Raw genomic sequence first — 18,217 nt, 5'->3', positions numbered from 1 at the left:
AAATTAATTTACAAAGATGATCTACAATTGTAGTTAGTTTTGTAAACACACAATTCAGTTTCAGTTAGTCATCTTTTTTGTTTGTTTGTTTGTTTTTTTTTACTTCAATTTTAGTTTTCATTAACTATAATAACCTTGGTACCAATCCTAAATTGCTGTGGGAATAATACACAACTCCTTATGTGGGTGTGTTTATAGGTCACATATTCAGGTCACCAGTCAATCACAGGTCCACATAGAGACAAAAAAAAACATTCACTCTCACACCTACGATCAATTTAGAGTGTCCTATTTGCCCAACCCCCAAAATCTGTTGTTTTGGACTGTGGGAGGGATTATTACTATTAATGAAAAGGATATTCTCCATCTCCAACTAAAACTACATGTACATTCCAACACATTTACACCCGGGGGCGAGACCCGATTGGAACAAGGGCCTTTGTGCGTGTATGCGTGTGTTTTCTCCGGGTTCTCTGGCTTCCACCCACAGTCCAAAAACATGCAATATGGGGATTAGGTCAATTGGACACTCTACATGAGAGTGAGAGTGAATGGTTGAATGTCTCCATGTGGCCCTGCGATGGACCGGCGATCTGTCCAGGGTGAACCCCGCCTATCGCCCTATGTCAGCTGAGATTGGCACAGCACCCCCTACGACTGTCATGTGGAGGATAAAGTGATAGAAAATGGATGGATGGATGGATGGATGGATGGATGGATGGATGTCATGGCGATGCAATTTAAAAAAACAAAAAAGTAGCCAGAAGACAACAGGTGAAAATCACAAAGGTCCATAGAGAAACACGTCTCATGTTTATTAATAACTTTCAAAAACTCATTCAGACAGAAATTATAAAACAGTATTTACACAGTTGTTACGCTGTTGTTTTTAAAAGTTAAAAGCATGCCAGAGAAAATGAAGGACAATCAGCATGTTTCCCCTCTGAATGTCTGTCACTTTACTCACTGTTCTCCCAAATTCAATTTATTACTAACAATAATAATAATAATAATAATAACAATGAAGATGACAAAAAAAAGAAGTTGTTTAGCACAATTACTGACAGTGTTTCTGAGGTACAAAATAGTGTACAAAACAAAAAAATATTTTACCAGACTTGATTTCCAGGTACTCTCTCACACATAAACTGAACCTAAAACCAGTCAAATTTCAAGAACGTAGAGGGGGCTGGGGCTCCCTGGCATGACATGAACAACAATCTCAGCCATAAAAATCAGAAAAATAAACAAAAAAAAAAGAGAGTTTTCCCCAAAACGGGAGCGTGTGTGTTTGTGTCCAGGGATGAACGTTAAAATAATGAAAAGATGAAGGCAAAGACAACAATCAGCGGGTTGTCTCTCTCTGACGGCGTCAATACAATAAACGCAGAGTCATGTTAAGAAGTCGTTGATGAAATGGTTATGAAATCCCGGTCAGTCACATGGTTGTGACATCTCGTCCTGTTTCTCATCTGAAAACTTTGGCAAATTTGCAGCCTTCAGGAAAATCACAGCTGTGCTCACTGAAGTGCTTCTGTTCATTACCGCATCACAGTGTGGGACCTATTGTTTACTAAGTTTCCCACCACAAATATTCATTTGTAAAGTTTCTCTCAGAGGTCTTAAACGTCAGTGGGTGACGCAAACTAGACTGTCAAAATAAAGTAGCGATGTCTGGTATTTCCAGTTATCCACCTCAAACTGTTGGACTTTCTTTTAAACGATCATCTACGACAGAACAGTTGGCTGCAAAAAAAAAAGGATCAGTAACGTCTGTTGAATGTTTTGTCAAATACTCGGTTTGGTCCCTCAAGTGTCAGAAAATGCAGTTGCTGTGTTTACTGTCACAGAGGAGCAAAGAAACCACCGCTGAAATCACAGAACCTTGACTTTATTAGAACATACAACTCAGAAATGATCAAAATAGTGTTAATTAAATATTCAATTACCAATTAATTAATTGTGGCAGCACAACACTCTCTTTCCCAGTGAGCTCTCTCTCTCTCTCTTAATTATTTAATGTTTAAATATTGTTTTTTTTTAAATGCATCGGAAGTTCGATCCAGGTCAATGTTTTGTCATTTCTTCAAGGAGACATCTGCTGTTGCATACCAGGTAAAGGACTGAGTTGTTGCATAATGATGGGAGTGTTAAGGTCATAAATGTGGTTATCCATTAGGATTTTTCAAAAAAATGGTTTGCTTTTTACGCACTCACCCAAACAGTCGCCATGAAACATTTTCAGGTCGATTAATCTCAAACCTAAAACCACAAAACCATCAAAGGGGGCAGATTTTTGCTCTCGTCGTGTTCACCCACTGAGGCTTTTTCTATCCGAGCAGATTGCGTTACTAAAAATCCTGTAAGCTGCACTTTTAGTGTCATGAAACTCAACACCGGCATCCAATTTGTGTTGTTGTGAGTGTTTTTCCATGTCAGTAAAAAGTAGAAAACACGTGAACCGTAACACTGTGCAAAAAAAAAGGTTCACCTCAGCTGAACAGAAGAGTGTGTTTAAGGCAGCGTGAGGCACAGCTGTGTTCCACCACCACTGGGCTGCGTGTAAAAACAGAGCATCATGGCAAAAAAAAACAATTGCATCTCGCAGACACAACACTGGCAAAGAAAACATCGCATCACCGCATCGATTTAATGATGCATCAACCCACAACACGTCAGAGAAATGTCTCAACTGCTCTTCGGTTATCACCACGTGTGCGTGTGTTTACCGGGATAAAATAAAGATACTGCATCTACTCTCCCCTGACTGCTTCAGGACAACAGCTTCCACCTTCCAAAAAAAATCACTCATTTGAAAAGAGAAGACAGCTTCAGCTAAGAAAAAAAAAAGAAAAAAAAAAGGGGGTTTTGAACATTTTACACGTGTGGCATCCACAAAAAATGCACTCCCTCGAAAATACAGTAAAGTTTTTCTTGGTCTTTAACAAAACACTTGTGGCATTTAAGCTTTCCTGAGAATGAAAACCACACAAGGCAATAATGACTCAAATGTCAGACATAACAAGTGATGCCAACAAATTCAAATTAAATTAGAATTAAATTGAATTAAAATTAGTGTCATTCAAAAAAAATCTGAAGTGCTCGACAAGTTCCCGCACGAGGACAGGAGACAGAAGGAGTTTTTCTTTGGTTAAAGAACGGGTAACAGTGGTGGGGAGAGATAAGGAGAGAGGAGAGGAACAAAGGACAATGTCTGAGGTGGATTAGGTAGTTTCATGTTCACAGAACTTCAGCTTTTCCTTAAACGACAGAAGAAAGATCAACTTATAAGACTCTCAATCCTATTGATCTCTACGAAAACCAGACATTTTAAAGTTGTGATGATTTGTCCGACATATCCCAGAATCCCCTTCAACCACATTTAGAAAGCAGGTGAGAGTTTTTTGTCGTGGGGAAAAAGTGCAGATCGGCAAATTTGAGAGAAAAACAATGATGTAAAACAAGACAGTAATGCAGCGGTTTCTCTTTGATTTTAAAAACAAACAAACAAACAAAAAAACCTTGATGTATGATTTTTTTTTTTATGTGGTAAATCACTACAAATATCAAAAAAACTAATCAAAATAAAAACCTGCTGTGTCAATCACAAAATGATTTCAACCTTTTAAAGTCTCATATAGAACGTACAATAAAAGTGGAGTGTGTGATTACTGTAAAACATACATTGACAATATTCCCGATCAAATGAATGAACTTTGCTTGGTGCCAGGGCCAGAGTGGTGTGTTTGACCACAGAAACAAAACAAAACGTTGGTGAAATCCACCCTCCTTCCCCCGGGATCTGATTAAAGCCCAAAACACGAAACATAGGAGGCACAATAAAAATTGGATTTCCTGCCCCGCTCATTGACAAATATGTACACAAGTTTAACTAAATAAATAAAAATCTGAGATTTCTTATAGTATTTTCTAGTCAGGAGGTGATCAAGCTTCCCTCTTTTGGTTTCTGTTACCACCAAGTCTGGTGATGGCCTTTTTGGTCACATACAAACAAACACAAACACACACACACACACACACACACACACACACACACACGCATACACAGGGACAAGCTCAGCACCTCAGTGAAGACAGATTCCCGCGGTGCCCGTCACATCTTTTCACATCTGTCACGGAGTCAGAGGAGCACTGAAGGTGACGTCAGAGGGGGAGGGGCGAGCTTTTTGAGAGCAGCGCTGCCACAATCCACGTCCGCTACACACTTCCTTTAACACATTCTTCAGAATCGTACTGATTGTCTGAATCACAAACTGGGACTTTTCTCTCGGGGTGCAAGATCTCTTAACGTGTAAAAAATGTGTATGTAGAAATCTACCCAAACCCTCCCGGTGCTGCTCAAACAAAAAAACAAAACAAAACAAGGAGTCTCTTGTGTCAGTCTCAAAACATGTTTTGACAATAAATATATATTACTATAAATTTCTATGGAACATATATTACTTTGTTTGAACTCCACTGACATGCTGGGGTGATCTTTGTCTTCTAGCTGTATGGGGTGGCGTGGAGGTGATGGAGGTTGCTACACATGCAGCGGTGGGTTGGTTGGTTGGTTGGTTTGCGGCGTTCCACCGCGCTTGCGTGTCTGTACTGGGGGGGCGGGAAGTCTCCCTGAGTCTCTGATTAAGGAAGGTGAAATGGACACGCGTGCGCACACACGCACACACACACGCGCACACACACACATACAGACATGAAGAAAGTCAAAAAATTGGCGAGGCCTCTGAACTGTGATTATTCTGACGGTCAAGAGAGGGAGGAGCTTTCTGGTCCAGACAAGCAGGTCCTTCAGATCTCTGTCGTCAACTATTACATAAGGAGCTCACACACATGCACGCACACACGCACGCACACACACACAAATGCAGACATTCTTTGCTTATAACGAACTATTTGGGTACAGTGAGTCTATAAATGATGAAAAAGCGGATGAGGGAATTTCTCATGATACACTTTGGTGTGTCTGTGTGTATTTCTGCTTTGTTTAAACTCTTGCATATTTACACAATATGCATGCACATGGCTTTTTTTTCATTGGGCCTGTCTGCATTTCCACTCACACACACACACACAAACACACACATACATACACACACAGACACACACACTCCTCCCCTCCCCAGCATATATGTGAGCGTAGTAGTGCATGCGTGCAAAGGTAGCAGTAAGGAGAAGTACGCGTCAAACGCTGTTCTCCAGCTGGCTGTGGTGATTGGCTGTGTGCGGTGAGTTCTGCTCGTTGAGAAGGAGAAGCGTCGTCTCGTCGGGCCCGTTCTCCATCGCAGTGGTGTCCGCACCCAGGTCCGTGATGGAGGTGTTGGTGTTGGTGTTGGCGGTGGCGGTGGCGGTGGCAAGTGGAGCAGTCTGATCCTGACGGGATGTGTTGAAGCCGCTCTCTGGCGACTGAGGCGAGCTGTCCAGACGGGACGTCATCAGGCCGTTCTGGTACTGAGTCCGCGTGATCTAAAGGAGAGAGTGAGAAATGAGAGAAGGATGGCAACGGATGCTTGTTTTCCTTCACCTGGCTCTGTGGAGACAAGTCATGAACATGATGCTGACAAATCAACACCAGGTGGGTTTCCATCAGCCGGTTTTACGCACATGTTACCCTAGAAATCAAATCTACAACACAGTTTAGGTTAACTTTGATTAGGTTGATGTGATTCTTTATTTACACATACAATAGTGAAGGGGAAACATTGTCAATCATTTAGATTAACATTTGAACTTATTCATTTAAGTGTTTTAATAATGGAGGATTTAGCCATTCTGTACGAATGCTAATGACCAGCAACATTGACCTGCTTTGGTCCCCACTAAAATGTATACCGGTGCTTTCCCACTATACAGTTCTAGCACTACTCGGCTCGACCCTACTTGGTTTTGTATCAGGCAAGTCGTTTTCCATTACTCCATAGTACCTCCTCAATATGAGTGGGTGCTGTGACATCGTTTCATACGCGACACAAACACACCAATTATTGTAAAAGCAGTTGTTTTAATTATTAGAACTAGTTCATTAAAAAGAACGGGTTGTGATTTGGCTCGCGATGGCTGGCGTTCAGCAGTGCTCTGTTAAATATTACGATTTTAGAAATGCTCTTGCTAAATGTTGGAGATTAACACACGTTTTCAGGATTTTTAAGTCTTTCCTAACTGATCTACAGTTCGGCAATATTCAGCTCGATTCCTGTGTTGGACGTCGCACTCATGACTCTTCCAGTGATGACACTCTCTGACCAATCAGTGGCCAGCAGTCTGTCCACGTCACATTTCAGTATCGGCTCCGCTCGCTTGGAACCTGACCAGAGCAGGTACTAAAAGAAGCACCGGGTACAAGGTATTATCAGTAATATAAATATAAATATAATAATATAATATATATGAGAGGAGAGAGCGTACACTGGTGGACACACACTCACATACATGCTTTATTGGGGATGAAAGTAGGCGAATGTCGGTTCTCTACATGTTTGTTGAACAGGAGGTTTGATACTGGAACTTTTATGTGAATACTTCAGACATTCAACAGTATATGTGCGTGTGTGTGCTCAGCGGCTCAAACATGTCCCAAGCATTCTAGAGCAGAGAATGTTGCAGATCTTTTACACAGCATGAGCCCTAAATCCTTCTTGCTTTTGCAGCAGGAAGACCCGGGTTTGAGAACCGGTCGGAACAAGGGCCGTTCTGCAAGGAGTTTGCATGTTCTCCCCGTGTGTGCGTGGGTTTTCTCCTGATGTGAGAGTGAATGGTTGTTTGTCTCTATGTGGCCCTGTGATGGACTGGCGATCTGTCCAGGATGTACCCCGCCTATGTCACCCTCATGTGGAGGATAAAGCGGTAGAAAATGGATGGATAGATGGGTGGATGACCCCTAATTTTTAAGAAGGACTGTTTTAATCATTCAAATTGGACAACAACACATTTTAGTCAGAAGAGATTTTCCAATCACAACGATTCGACCTGGTTGACACTGGCTTACAACATCCACACATCTAAAGACAAACATTAGCACCAACCTTGACAAACTGCAGGTCAGTGAGAGCTCGGACGTAGAAGTCGGGCGTGTACTGCTGCGAGGAGAAGCTGTTGTTGAGCTGGGTGTTGCTGCCACTGATGGCGAGAGACTCTGTCCGGTCGGCTCCGCTCAGAGACGCGGTTCTGTTCAGTCCGCTGAGGTGTGACGGCGAACGGAACTCTGCTAACATGCACGCACACAAACACAGACGTGGTTAATTACGGCTCCTCTTCGCATCCAAAACAATTTGGTGACGTGGATGAAAACGGGTTGTCAAGGCTGCGTCATGGGCCTAAAAACTACCGCTTCAAAGCCATTCACGGATTAACTGTGATTCATCATGATGCAACCACGGATCAATAGAAGCACGGACAAGATGCAGTGAAGGTTAAATGCAGCTTAACAATGGAGTAATTAGTGACAAACAACATGGAAATGATGCACAAAATGATAACAGCCACACTTGTGACAGTGACACAGAGAGGTTTTCAGGCGTCAGTTCTAATATCATCCACTCATGATCACTTGCATATCCCCACACACACACACACGCCCTTTCTCTTCACCTCAGGAACCTGTTGGCTCTCTTTCACGCCAAAAGACATTGACTCACGAAATTTTCCAAATAAGCAGTGACTCAATTGGAGCTTTTGAGGATGAAATGCACACAAAGAAAATGTGGTATTTACTCACATATTTATACTCAGTTAACAGTAATTTTTATTTCATCTCTTTTGCAGTGTGAGACACAAACTGAAATATAAACACAAAAAGGACACACTATTATTGTGATACACTACTTTACTGTGCTTAGTTTGTTTTGTCTGTGACTTCTTTTTTACACACACTGTACAGCCGATATATATAAGTTAACAACACTGAGCTCTACTGGTAACACAGTAAAATCCAGTTATCTTGATGGAATAAATCACAATTGTTGATTTACTCCTAATTATCACTTTATCTATTGCAGCTACATTATAATTTGATACAGACCATTCAGGTTTTTATTAATTACTTCCTAGTAATGCTTAATAGTGGAGTTTAATTTAAGGATTATAAATAATTGATCACTAATCTCATTTTCACTCAAGAGTAGGGTGGGGAACTTTTGTTTATTTATTATCATGACCCTGATTTGTGAGTGAAAAGCAAACGCCCATTACTATACTAAGCTTGGTATAGAGGCTTGATGATTACATTATAATATTATAATAGTAGTGCAATATCACGACTGAGGCATTATTCTTTGTCTTGTGGTCATTTGCAAAAACGATCGACATTATTATTATTATTATATATATATATATATATATATAGATATATATGTATGTATATACATATATATCTATATATATATATATGTATATACATATATGTATAGATATACATATATATATAATTATTAATATTTTGTCTGTAAAGGGCTGGGTGTTAGACATGTTTGAGGAAGTGCAGCATCCCAGGGAAAGCACTGGACAGTTAAGCAAACCAACTGCACTAATTCATGCAGGTTAGGTCAGTCACCGTCATACTTTCAACCAGTTCCTACTAAATTGCCACCTGACAAGTACGTCAAAGCCTTTGCAACTTCCTTCGGCCGGTTATTTTCCACTTCTGCTCCAAGATAATGAAACCATGATGACTAACTTCCCTGTGCTTCGTCCAGCCGATGGATCATGCTGATTTAATCCAAACAAATTAATGTGGCTCTCACACACATGCACACACGCACACACACACACTGCACGCATGGACTTGTTACCAGCTGTGTGTTATTACCAGTGGGCGTGAGTCTTCCAGCAGGGGGCCTCAGTGAGTCATAGGAAACTGTTTTACCTGGACATGTCAATTGCATTAGCTTCCAGTGAATTAGGCACTCTAATTAATCCTGGATTATCTATGTTTTACTTTCTAGTTAGTGGTTTAGTTACATTACTTGTTCTGAATTGTTAGTTAGATATTCAACATTGTTGAGACCCAGTAGGAACCATTTCTTAATAAAATCCCTGTCCTTGTGTGGTGTTTATTTAGCTTTTCCAGGCTTGTTATGTTATGTAAACTTAAATCAGATAAATGAGTAAGAGGTCTGCTGTCTTTGCGCAGCATTGTTACCCTTTTTTTTTTCAGAAAGCAGGACGTGATGCAGTGTTGCAGTTTGTCAACATGAACACACTGAAAATAGATTTTTTTTAACATAAATTATATACACGTTGTTTGTTCCTCTGAGTTGACAAAACTTTCTAACAACTCTTCTAACTCTTTTTTTTTTTTACAGATGGTTAAACTTAAAATTCATCATTATTGTTAGCACAGTTCAGATCTCAACGTGTGAATTCCTTTTTTTTTTTACACTTTTAACTCTCGAGGAACTATATATGTATATTAGATATATTATCATTATTCACTCTTCATTTGTTTGTCCATCAGCCTCAATTTATGGCTCTCCACAGGAGGAGTTCCACTTGTTTAATCGTACATCATTAGTATTGTTGTGTTATACAAACTCACATAATGTTCATAAGAACTTAACAAATGCTAAACTGGCAGATTTGCAGTAAAATGTTACCAAATTGTCTATAGTTACCAAATTGTCTATTATTTTCAGTAATTCTTTTTCTACTAAACTACTAAAACTTATAGAAATGTTAACTACTGGATCGGTGACATTTTTTATTCAACTAAACCTCTAGTTGTGATCTGGTGATTACACAGAAAGAGAGAAAGAGAGAGTTAGTGTTTCTAAAACTAAGGTGAATGATGGAACTCAATTTCATTCGCTTACCTTTAAAAACAGAAATTTACATGGATGATGACACCACTACGTTTACATTTGGAACTAGCTACAGGCAACGTGTCTACTATTTAATAGTTTACTACGAGTTAAGATCATGAGGTGATCTAAAAGTCTACTGATTGTTGTAATATGTTGTAACAGTGAGGGACAGGACAACAGTGACCAAAAACACAGACGGCATTGTTATCATCGTCCATATTTACTCATGCTACAGCATCTATTATGTAAGAGATTATTCCCTCGAGTGGCTCGTGTCCCATCTGTCCCATGATGTTGTCCCATCCCTCTCCATTTGATCTCACTGTGAGACGATCAGTATGTGTCCCCATGTGTCCTGTCAGTTGAGGAATATTTGGCAGACAAGGTCTTTGATCAACTCCTACTTTGCGACGTGATAAGTTTTGTTCATCTCTGTGTATCCTCCACACTTGTGTTTTTAGTATAGTGTTGGCATCTGTCCGCAGTGCTCTTCTTTCCCCCTATATTACAAAAAACTGCATCAAATGTATTCAAAACTTATTCCAAACATGAAAAGTGGTACTTCTTTTCTAATACCTGTGTATCATGAATGAATGAATGAATGGATGAAAAAATTAATTAATCGTCCAAGTTGAAACTTATGGTGATCAATGTGACAGAGATTTCTACTCACTCTAAACATAAAGTATCATTTTTTTTTGATTACTGTAAAATTTCAAAAACATTTTCTTAAATGAATCATTTGGCTTATAAATTGTGAGGTGGCTTTAACACTCATTTCTTTCCTGACTTCCTGTTATGCACCTTGTTTGTATTGTTTGGATGTGCTGGCCTATAAGGAGTCTAAATTGTCATCAAAAGTTCTTATATTCATATTTTCTGTATTCTGTCCAACCAACAGACATTAGAATCCTGAGAGATTCAGTCTACTGGCAAAGAAAAATATCTGATGTAGACTCATGTAACATGTGAGATGCTGAAACAGACAGACTGTGTTTTAAATCCTTAATTCAGAAGGGTAACTTCTGCAGATTGTCAGTGATAAATTGATGAATCAACTATTTGTCACACAGCTGAAAAATTAACTTGAGTGCCCCCTAGTGGACAAACTGTGTGTGGCAAAACCTCTTTAACATAGAAAATGTTTGTGAATTTTATTTGAACAGTGAGATGAATTCTGACTCCTGCACCGAACCACCTGATACTGACATGCTCTGCAAAAATAAAACTTGACGCAGTAAAACTTGTTGAACTAAGAGCTTATTTGCCAAAACAGTAGCTGCCGTATTGTGACTCTTCTGTCCTTAAAGGGTAAATCTACATTGAATTACGTGGAGAGGAAGCTGCTGAACCTAAGGTGGACAACACTAAGTGATGGTGCATAAAGCTGCATCCCATAATCTAATGTTCAATTCTATAGATAGCTGTGCACAATTTCCTGTCCCTTGATTATGCACTGATTTACCCTTTGACAGATTAATCTACGACAACATGGACACATTTCACTGTCACGTCTGGCGAATCAAAAGCCAGAATCCCACCGAACCCAACCCAGGCCTGCTCATCCTTGGTGTTAAAGGCCCAGACATGCCGGAGTTTACCTGGCAACCGAGAGAACAGAGAAAACCTCTTAAAGGAGAGGTGGCGAGGACGAGATGCAGCCACTGAGATGAGAGAGGGAAGGGAAGGAAGGAGGAGGTGGACAGAGGGAGGAGGGAGGGAGAGTCAGTGAGAGAGTAGGAGACAGAGACACAGGTCTTCCTCCAGACTGGACAAGGACATGCAAAAACATAAGGGAAATGGTGGCTCCATGCCAAGACTGTCGAGTCAGAGTACACTGTGGAAAAGTGGAATTTTCAAGGTGTTTAATTTGTTGAGCTGTTTTAATGAAATGTGTAAAATGAGGCTGATATAAGTGAGAAAGAAAGGAAACATGAAACATTCTCTTTATATCCATATATCGTGCCATTGAAAGAGTAAAACGAGACTCAAAAGAAAGTGAAGTGTAATGCTGGGAACTATTCTTGTGTGTTACTCTCAACAGCCGGGGTGCTTGACTGCTCGTGGTGCCATATATTTTTGATATTAATCACCTGATTGATGCTAATCAGTCATTTATTTGGATTTATCGTGACTTGAATGTCATACAAAGCTGCTTTTCCATTTAAATGTATGTATAAAATAGCACTGATATCTCTGGTGACTGCCATCATTTAAAAGATTTCTGTATTTAAATCCTCTATAGTACTGCTGAAAAAAAATAGACTATTTAAATTAAAGATACTATTTAAATTAAAGGCCATTTAATTTAAAACAATTCTGATTTGATTAAATATGGGCCGTGCCATCATGACTAGGGATGGGCATTTCATGCATAAATGCTATTTGAATATCCAATGTGAATATTTTAACGTAAAACTCCCCAAATTAAGTAATGCACGGTTCACAGTGTGTTGTGCTAAGGGAGACAGCTAACGAGATGCATTCAAAGACCCTGGTAAATTGAATCACTTCAATGGGATCTACGTGAGCTAAGAAGAGCAGCTTTCAAGATACATTCAAGAAACCTCTTCAATTTCATCACGCCTGCAAACACACATGCAGTCCACGCTGTGAACTCTGCATTACTTTCATGAACTGAATGCTAAGTGCTGCTGCCGCCTCGTAGCGATACAGTACATACACCACACTTTTGAATATAATTACAAATAGTTATATTAACTGATCAACTTTTTTTGAGGACTAAATGATCAGATAACTGGATATGAATGTTCATCCCTAATTGTGACATTCTCATGGAGCTCATTGAATGTGACAGCACCACTGCAGGAGAAATTCTAGAGCTTAACAGTAACAATGATTTTGACTTGAGCTTTCTTGGATGGATATGGAGATATGGGATTAAAAAAAATAGTTCAACAAAATGAGCTGAAGACTCTTGTGCATCTGCACTATATACAGTACATTTTGATGAAGGTTTGGTTTTACCCTTAAATTTCTTCAGCCTGAGAAGCATACAAACAAATTAATATTACAAGTAAATTTGCTGTCAGTATGGATTAACATTATGCCAGTCAGATGTTATCTTGTGTAGGGCAATTTTGGATCCATACATCCTAGACTCAAGGCTTTCCGTCCCAAAAGCCCACATCTGTAACATGTGGAGCAATAATTTATGATCTAATCCCAGCATAAGAGGGGAAGACAGAGATTTGAAAAGGGAATAAGAAACCTGGACAGAGACATGAATGAAATGAAACAGATGAATGTCAACAACAACCTACATATTCAGGTAGAGGCAATGAGGGAAGTGCTGAGTTCAATGTTCAACAGCAAAAGAGTTTGCTTTTCTTTCAGGATTCAGTGAAGCATTTCACCTTGTCGCTTATTTCAAAGCTTTTACGATTCTTAAGGAGGGAATATCATCAATATTGTGATATACAAAAACAGATCAGCATGCTTTCTCATGGGACAAAAACAACAGCTCCATGAGTTATAATCACTGCTGTCAGATCATAGAAAAACATTAAGGCCAAACACAAGGGAGGAAAAGGATGTTAGAACAGTGTGTATCTAAGGTAAACTTTGTGAAAATAACGTGCCCATTATATGCACTTTTATTTTATGGTGTGCTGGTAAAACTTCATTTTCCCATCATTGATTATTATTGATTCATTAGAATTAACTCTATTTGGTTTAATAATGTCCCTAAAGAACTTACATATAAAATGAATGAATAGATGAGATAGATAGATTTTTTTTATTTCACCACTAGGTGGGAGCATGCATGTATTTATGCAAGGGCCATTTTACTGCAAGTACTAATTTAACTTTTGTAGATTATGTCAATTAATATTAAATAATAATACTATTACATAATTAAAGAGAGGAGAGGAGAGGGAACTCACCCAATGTGGGAGCGCTGAGTGCCATGACACCGTAGAAAGAGAAAGGCCCCGTCTCAAACTTCATGCTCTCATTACCTGCCTCCACTTCTACTCGACCCTGAAGGAAACAAACAAAGAAGATGACTCTCGACAAAAACATCACATCATCATACATTTATCGCCTGTGAAGTCACACTTTTAGTTGAGGCAGCAGTTGAATCACTGTGAAATGGGCAACAACCATGAAAAACTACTTTTACTCATTCTTTGTCTCTGCACATCATGAGCGCAGACATCCACTGATGTTGAAGTCATGAAGATACTGGCCTGATTCACTAATTAGTAATTGTCATAGGATCGCTGATCCTGCCTTGTAATGCTGACGTTCATATTTCTTTTTCAATACAATGACACGACTTGACCACTAAAGGGCAGTAGAGTACAACGGTTCAAAACAACACAACAGTGGCAATTATTGGTGATTGTCTGCCTCATTAGTGGCAGTAAACATGTTTAAGTTGGCCTTGATGACAAACTAACTAACAGACACTCGATGAATGTGAGGTGCAGAAGTTTAAAAGAAGCGATGAGACTGCGCAGGGACGTGATGAAAAGGAGGAGAGGAGGTAGGTTGAGGTCAAAACCATGGTTACATGGAAAGAGGGATACATTAGGGAGATGGAACGAGAGGACAGGAGGACAAGGGGGTTAAGGAGGCCTCTGTGTTGGTACAGACAGTTGGCCCAAATCTGTGCACTGGAATGTGTGAACTGCAGCAACAACACAGCACAGTTAATCCATACTGTCATCCCTCCTTCCCTCCGTCCCTCCATCCCCTCAGGCTGATAAAAGCAGAACAGGTGGCAAAATAGAAGAAAGAGAAAATGAGAGGAGCAAACAAGAAAGCGCAGAGGGGTTGCCGCAACCGTGACGACTAAGTGAGGACAGTCACAATTCAATTCTCCATGCTACTCTATGTCTCCTCCACAGCCTTGTGGTGTAACGATGAAATAAAAACACATTAAGGAGTTTCATGTGTGATATGTTAGAGCCTGTAAGTCTGGAAAATCGGCAATAGTCGGCTACACCATTTAAAAAATGCTTCTGTAAGAGGAGGGAGGGGGCGTGTACTTAAGGAGGTCAGCTAGTGACAGACAGGTGGGCCAGTGAAACATTCACTGAGGTCCGAATAAAGTGTTTGGTCATGTGCACAGGACTGCAAGAGCTACACTGAATGATTTTTTTCAGAAAATGTATTTATTGACAGCTATCGGGACATGAAAATGATTATTTATAGTACTTGTTAAAAACAGCTGAGGTTGATCAAAGTGCTGCAGAGAACTAATAAAAGACCAAATATAAAACAATAAAGTGCATAACAGCACAATACAGCAAACAATACAAATATTTCATTTAACCACAACAGAACACAGGAGTCCAGCTCAACCTGAATTAAATGCCAAGGACAAAAAGTGGGTTTTCAGAGTCTGAGCGTCCTAAAAATACAACTTTCAACAGGATTTTTGCAGAAATGTTCACAAATAAATTATGAATCCTTTCTATAAAACCAACAGAGAGATTTATAGGTCATGAACAAACAAAGCAGCAAAACTAAACAAGAAATCCCATCAATCAAACCAGACTTTCATTGTATTTCTTCTGTGTACATTTCTCTGTCAGACCTCTCGGGGTGAGTGAAATAAAGTCACCACGTAGGCCACTCCCATCACAAACGCTGCACTGCATTCACTTCAACCCATCACCCTGTAGCTCAGGAGCAAATGCTGCACGACCAGTGTCAACAATAATTATAATGAAACTCATGTACGCCATGGCACTGCTCAACTGCAGCTGCAGTTTTAAAACGAAGCATAGAAGTAGGTTTTCTTCCATCTCTCAGAACTTCCCATACCTTAACAACACCATTAAGCTAGAAAGAACTAAAGGTTGCATAATTATTTCAAACCTTGAATCATGGTGTGTCTTTTTAAAGTCGAACAATTGTAACTGTTTAAAGGCGAACACAAATTACATTTACATGTACATATCTCTGTAAGCTGTAAGAAATTATGGAAATAATGTAAGAATTATTATTATTGTTTTACAGTAATAATTATATTATTACAGTACTTCCCAATACAATCACTGCACAAGTACAAAAAACAAAACAGGAGTCACATTTTGATCCACGCCCCCCTGCACACATGCATCAATAAAACAGGGTGTAGACAACATGAGACGTCTTATTTTGGCAGAATGACTAACTGTCCATCAACACCATCATCATCATCATCATTCAACACCGTGTTAAAATGAATAACAAAAGGCACATCAACACATTGCTGTCAGTAAAGTCAGGTCACTGTGATGGCACAGTTATTTAAGTACCAGGTATACATGCTGTTATATTATTGATGTTGAGTTATTTATTGTCAATCAAACGACTTATCACGTAGCACCAGCTAGGAAGAACTTGACATTGATTACAGGGTGAAATTAAGAAAGTACAAATGAGATTTCTTTGGATGTTACAGAGAATGTGATGTGATCAATGTGTTCAGTCAGGTAAAAAATAACTTTTCTTATCGCTGTCTGGCATCGACTATTTTCCTCTGATTTTAAAACATGCCTTGATGTTCAAGAATAGCTTTGATCCTTTTGTGCACCAAGTGAAAGCTGACTCCCACAGTGAGGACATTTATTTCATTCTTCATCTCACTGCCTTTAATTTAAAAAAAAAAAAAAAGATGAATTCACTGGGTGTGAGTGCCTTTGTCGCAATGTGCTAATCCAAATTCATACACTTAAGCGCATTTGCACCTGCTCTGTACAACCACAGGCTTCTAGCGCCCTTGATCAAGGACAAGCCGCTGCTAAAAAGAAGAATAGTGCAAACCTTTTCTGATAAATCAAGGTTATGGAAAGGTTTAAAAACAAACACTCTAAAATGCAGTGGCCTAGTGTAGTTTTCATAAGCGTGTATTCTCCAAGGTTTAGATCAGAGTGACTTTGACCTTTAATGCAAACATTAAACCTCCTAGTTGGCTCAAGGTTCAAATACTTAGCCAACAACATGTGCACATATGAAAAAACAAACCTGAGCCTGCAGAGGGTGAGTGTATATATCTGCAACTGACTGTCCACACTGCTGCATGCCTGGTGTTTAACTTACAGGGAGGCACGGGGGAGGGAGGAGAGAAAGAATAGAAACAGAGGGAGGTGGAGGAAAGGAGTGAGAGGTGTAAAGCCTGTCTGTGCTCCAGTCAAACTTGTTCTTCTACATCTGTGTGGTGCGGCCTGTCAACACGTCAGTGGATATATACACTGCACCAACACTGGACCCTTTTAAAATGAATTAATTTAATTAAATAGCAGGTCAACACGGTCAACCACTGATCCTACCAATACTGACTTTATCATTTATATTTCATTTTTATTTCACTTTGCTGCAAAGCCATAAATAGACAACATACAAAAATGTCCCTAGCAACACTACCAGTGTAGTCAACAGTACTGTTACAACACCTTTATACTCACCTGAACACGTCTAAACTAGCAGTTTAGAAAGTGAATTGCTTCACCACGTTTTTTGCAAGTGGAATGACATCACATCGAAAATAACCATTTCATTTGTCTGGGTTTAATTGATCTTTTTGTTTATTCTCTCAGTTTGTTACTTATATTAAATAATCTGCCAGTTTAAGTTATTTGGCATATATATAGCAACTGGAATACAGCTCGATGTCAGCACTCGTGCACACCATTATGGAGCTTTATTAGAAAGCGGAACATAGTATACTCTCACAAACAGTTCGACTTCACCACCACTATGAAAGCTCACGCTGTCATGCTAAGACGACATGTGCGCACTAACCCTGGGGTCACTGCCGTGACAAGGCAGTTGTTCTAAAACCAACACATGAGTTTTATGAAAGCTGATCATGAGGATGGTAATAAACGTCTGAAAACATTGCACTTTGACTTCACTACAGTAGAACAGCTTTATAAATAATGTCAAACTCAGGGCTGTGTTTCAGCTTAATGTTCTACAGATTGTGTGTGTGTGTGTGTGTGTGGGTGTGTTTGTGTGCACTTTAACTGAGACATTATGGGATGTGCAATACAGCCTATAGATGCCACAGTAGGAGGGTCTAAGTTCAAGTCTCTGTGTTTTATGACTCATCGGCAACCTGAGCGAGGACTTTGTGTCTCTATCCATCAAACTGACATATGTCGACAACTTTGAAAACAAAACACTCTTTGAGCTCTTTACCGATCAATTACATTCAACAGTAACTCACAGGGAGGAGGCGTATTAGGAAGGTTAATAAGGTTGTTAATAAGGGCAGAAAGGTGAAGTCAAGGTGGAGTCAATGAAAGGGCTATAGAAAAGCGGTTGAACTCGTAGAGCACGTTGAGTGTGGAAATGAGGCCCGGGGGTCGGAATAAAAATATAGTACAGTTTAATGAACATTGCAGGATGACCCACAGTTCTGATTAAAGGATATTATACTC

At 39.6% G+C, this 18,217-nt stretch overlaps 1 protein-coding gene across 2 annotated transcripts in view; it reads right to left on the bottom strand.

Moving 5' to 3' along the window:
- Nucleotides 1-775: 775 nt before the first annotated feature.
- The window catches only part of LOC122769316 (metal transporter CNNM4), a 39,965-nt gene continuing 22,523 nt past the window's right edge, over nt 776-18,217 (bottom strand). The window contains exons 5-9 of one of the 2 annotated variants that reach the window (XM_044025762.1): nt 13,724-13,820; nt 11,417-11,479; nt 8,822-8,878; nt 7,041-7,222; nt 776-5,484 (exon numbers count right to left, since the gene is read on the bottom strand). In XM_044025762.1, coding sequence (XP_043881697.1) covers nt 5,203-5,484; nt 7,041-7,222; nt 8,822-8,878; nt 11,417-11,479; nt 13,724-13,820 — 681 coding nt within the window. In that variant the 3' untranslated portion in view covers nt 776-5,202. The remainder of the gene's footprint in view (nt 5,485-7,040; nt 7,223-8,821; nt 8,879-11,416; nt 11,480-13,723; nt 13,821-18,217) is intronic. The other variant, XM_044025763.1, reaches the window with a different exon arrangement.

This window comes from Solea senegalensis, linkage group LG5 (assembly GCF_019176455.1).
Source record: "Solea senegalensis isolate Sse05_10M linkage group LG5, IFAPA_SoseM_1, whole genome shotgun sequence".
In the NCBI taxonomy this organism is placed as follows: Eukaryota; Metazoa; Chordata; class Actinopteri; order Pleuronectiformes; family Soleidae; genus Solea; species Solea senegalensis.
The sequence above is the reverse complement of the archived record's forward strand: the minus strand, read 5'-3'. Positions and strand labels throughout refer to the sequence as shown.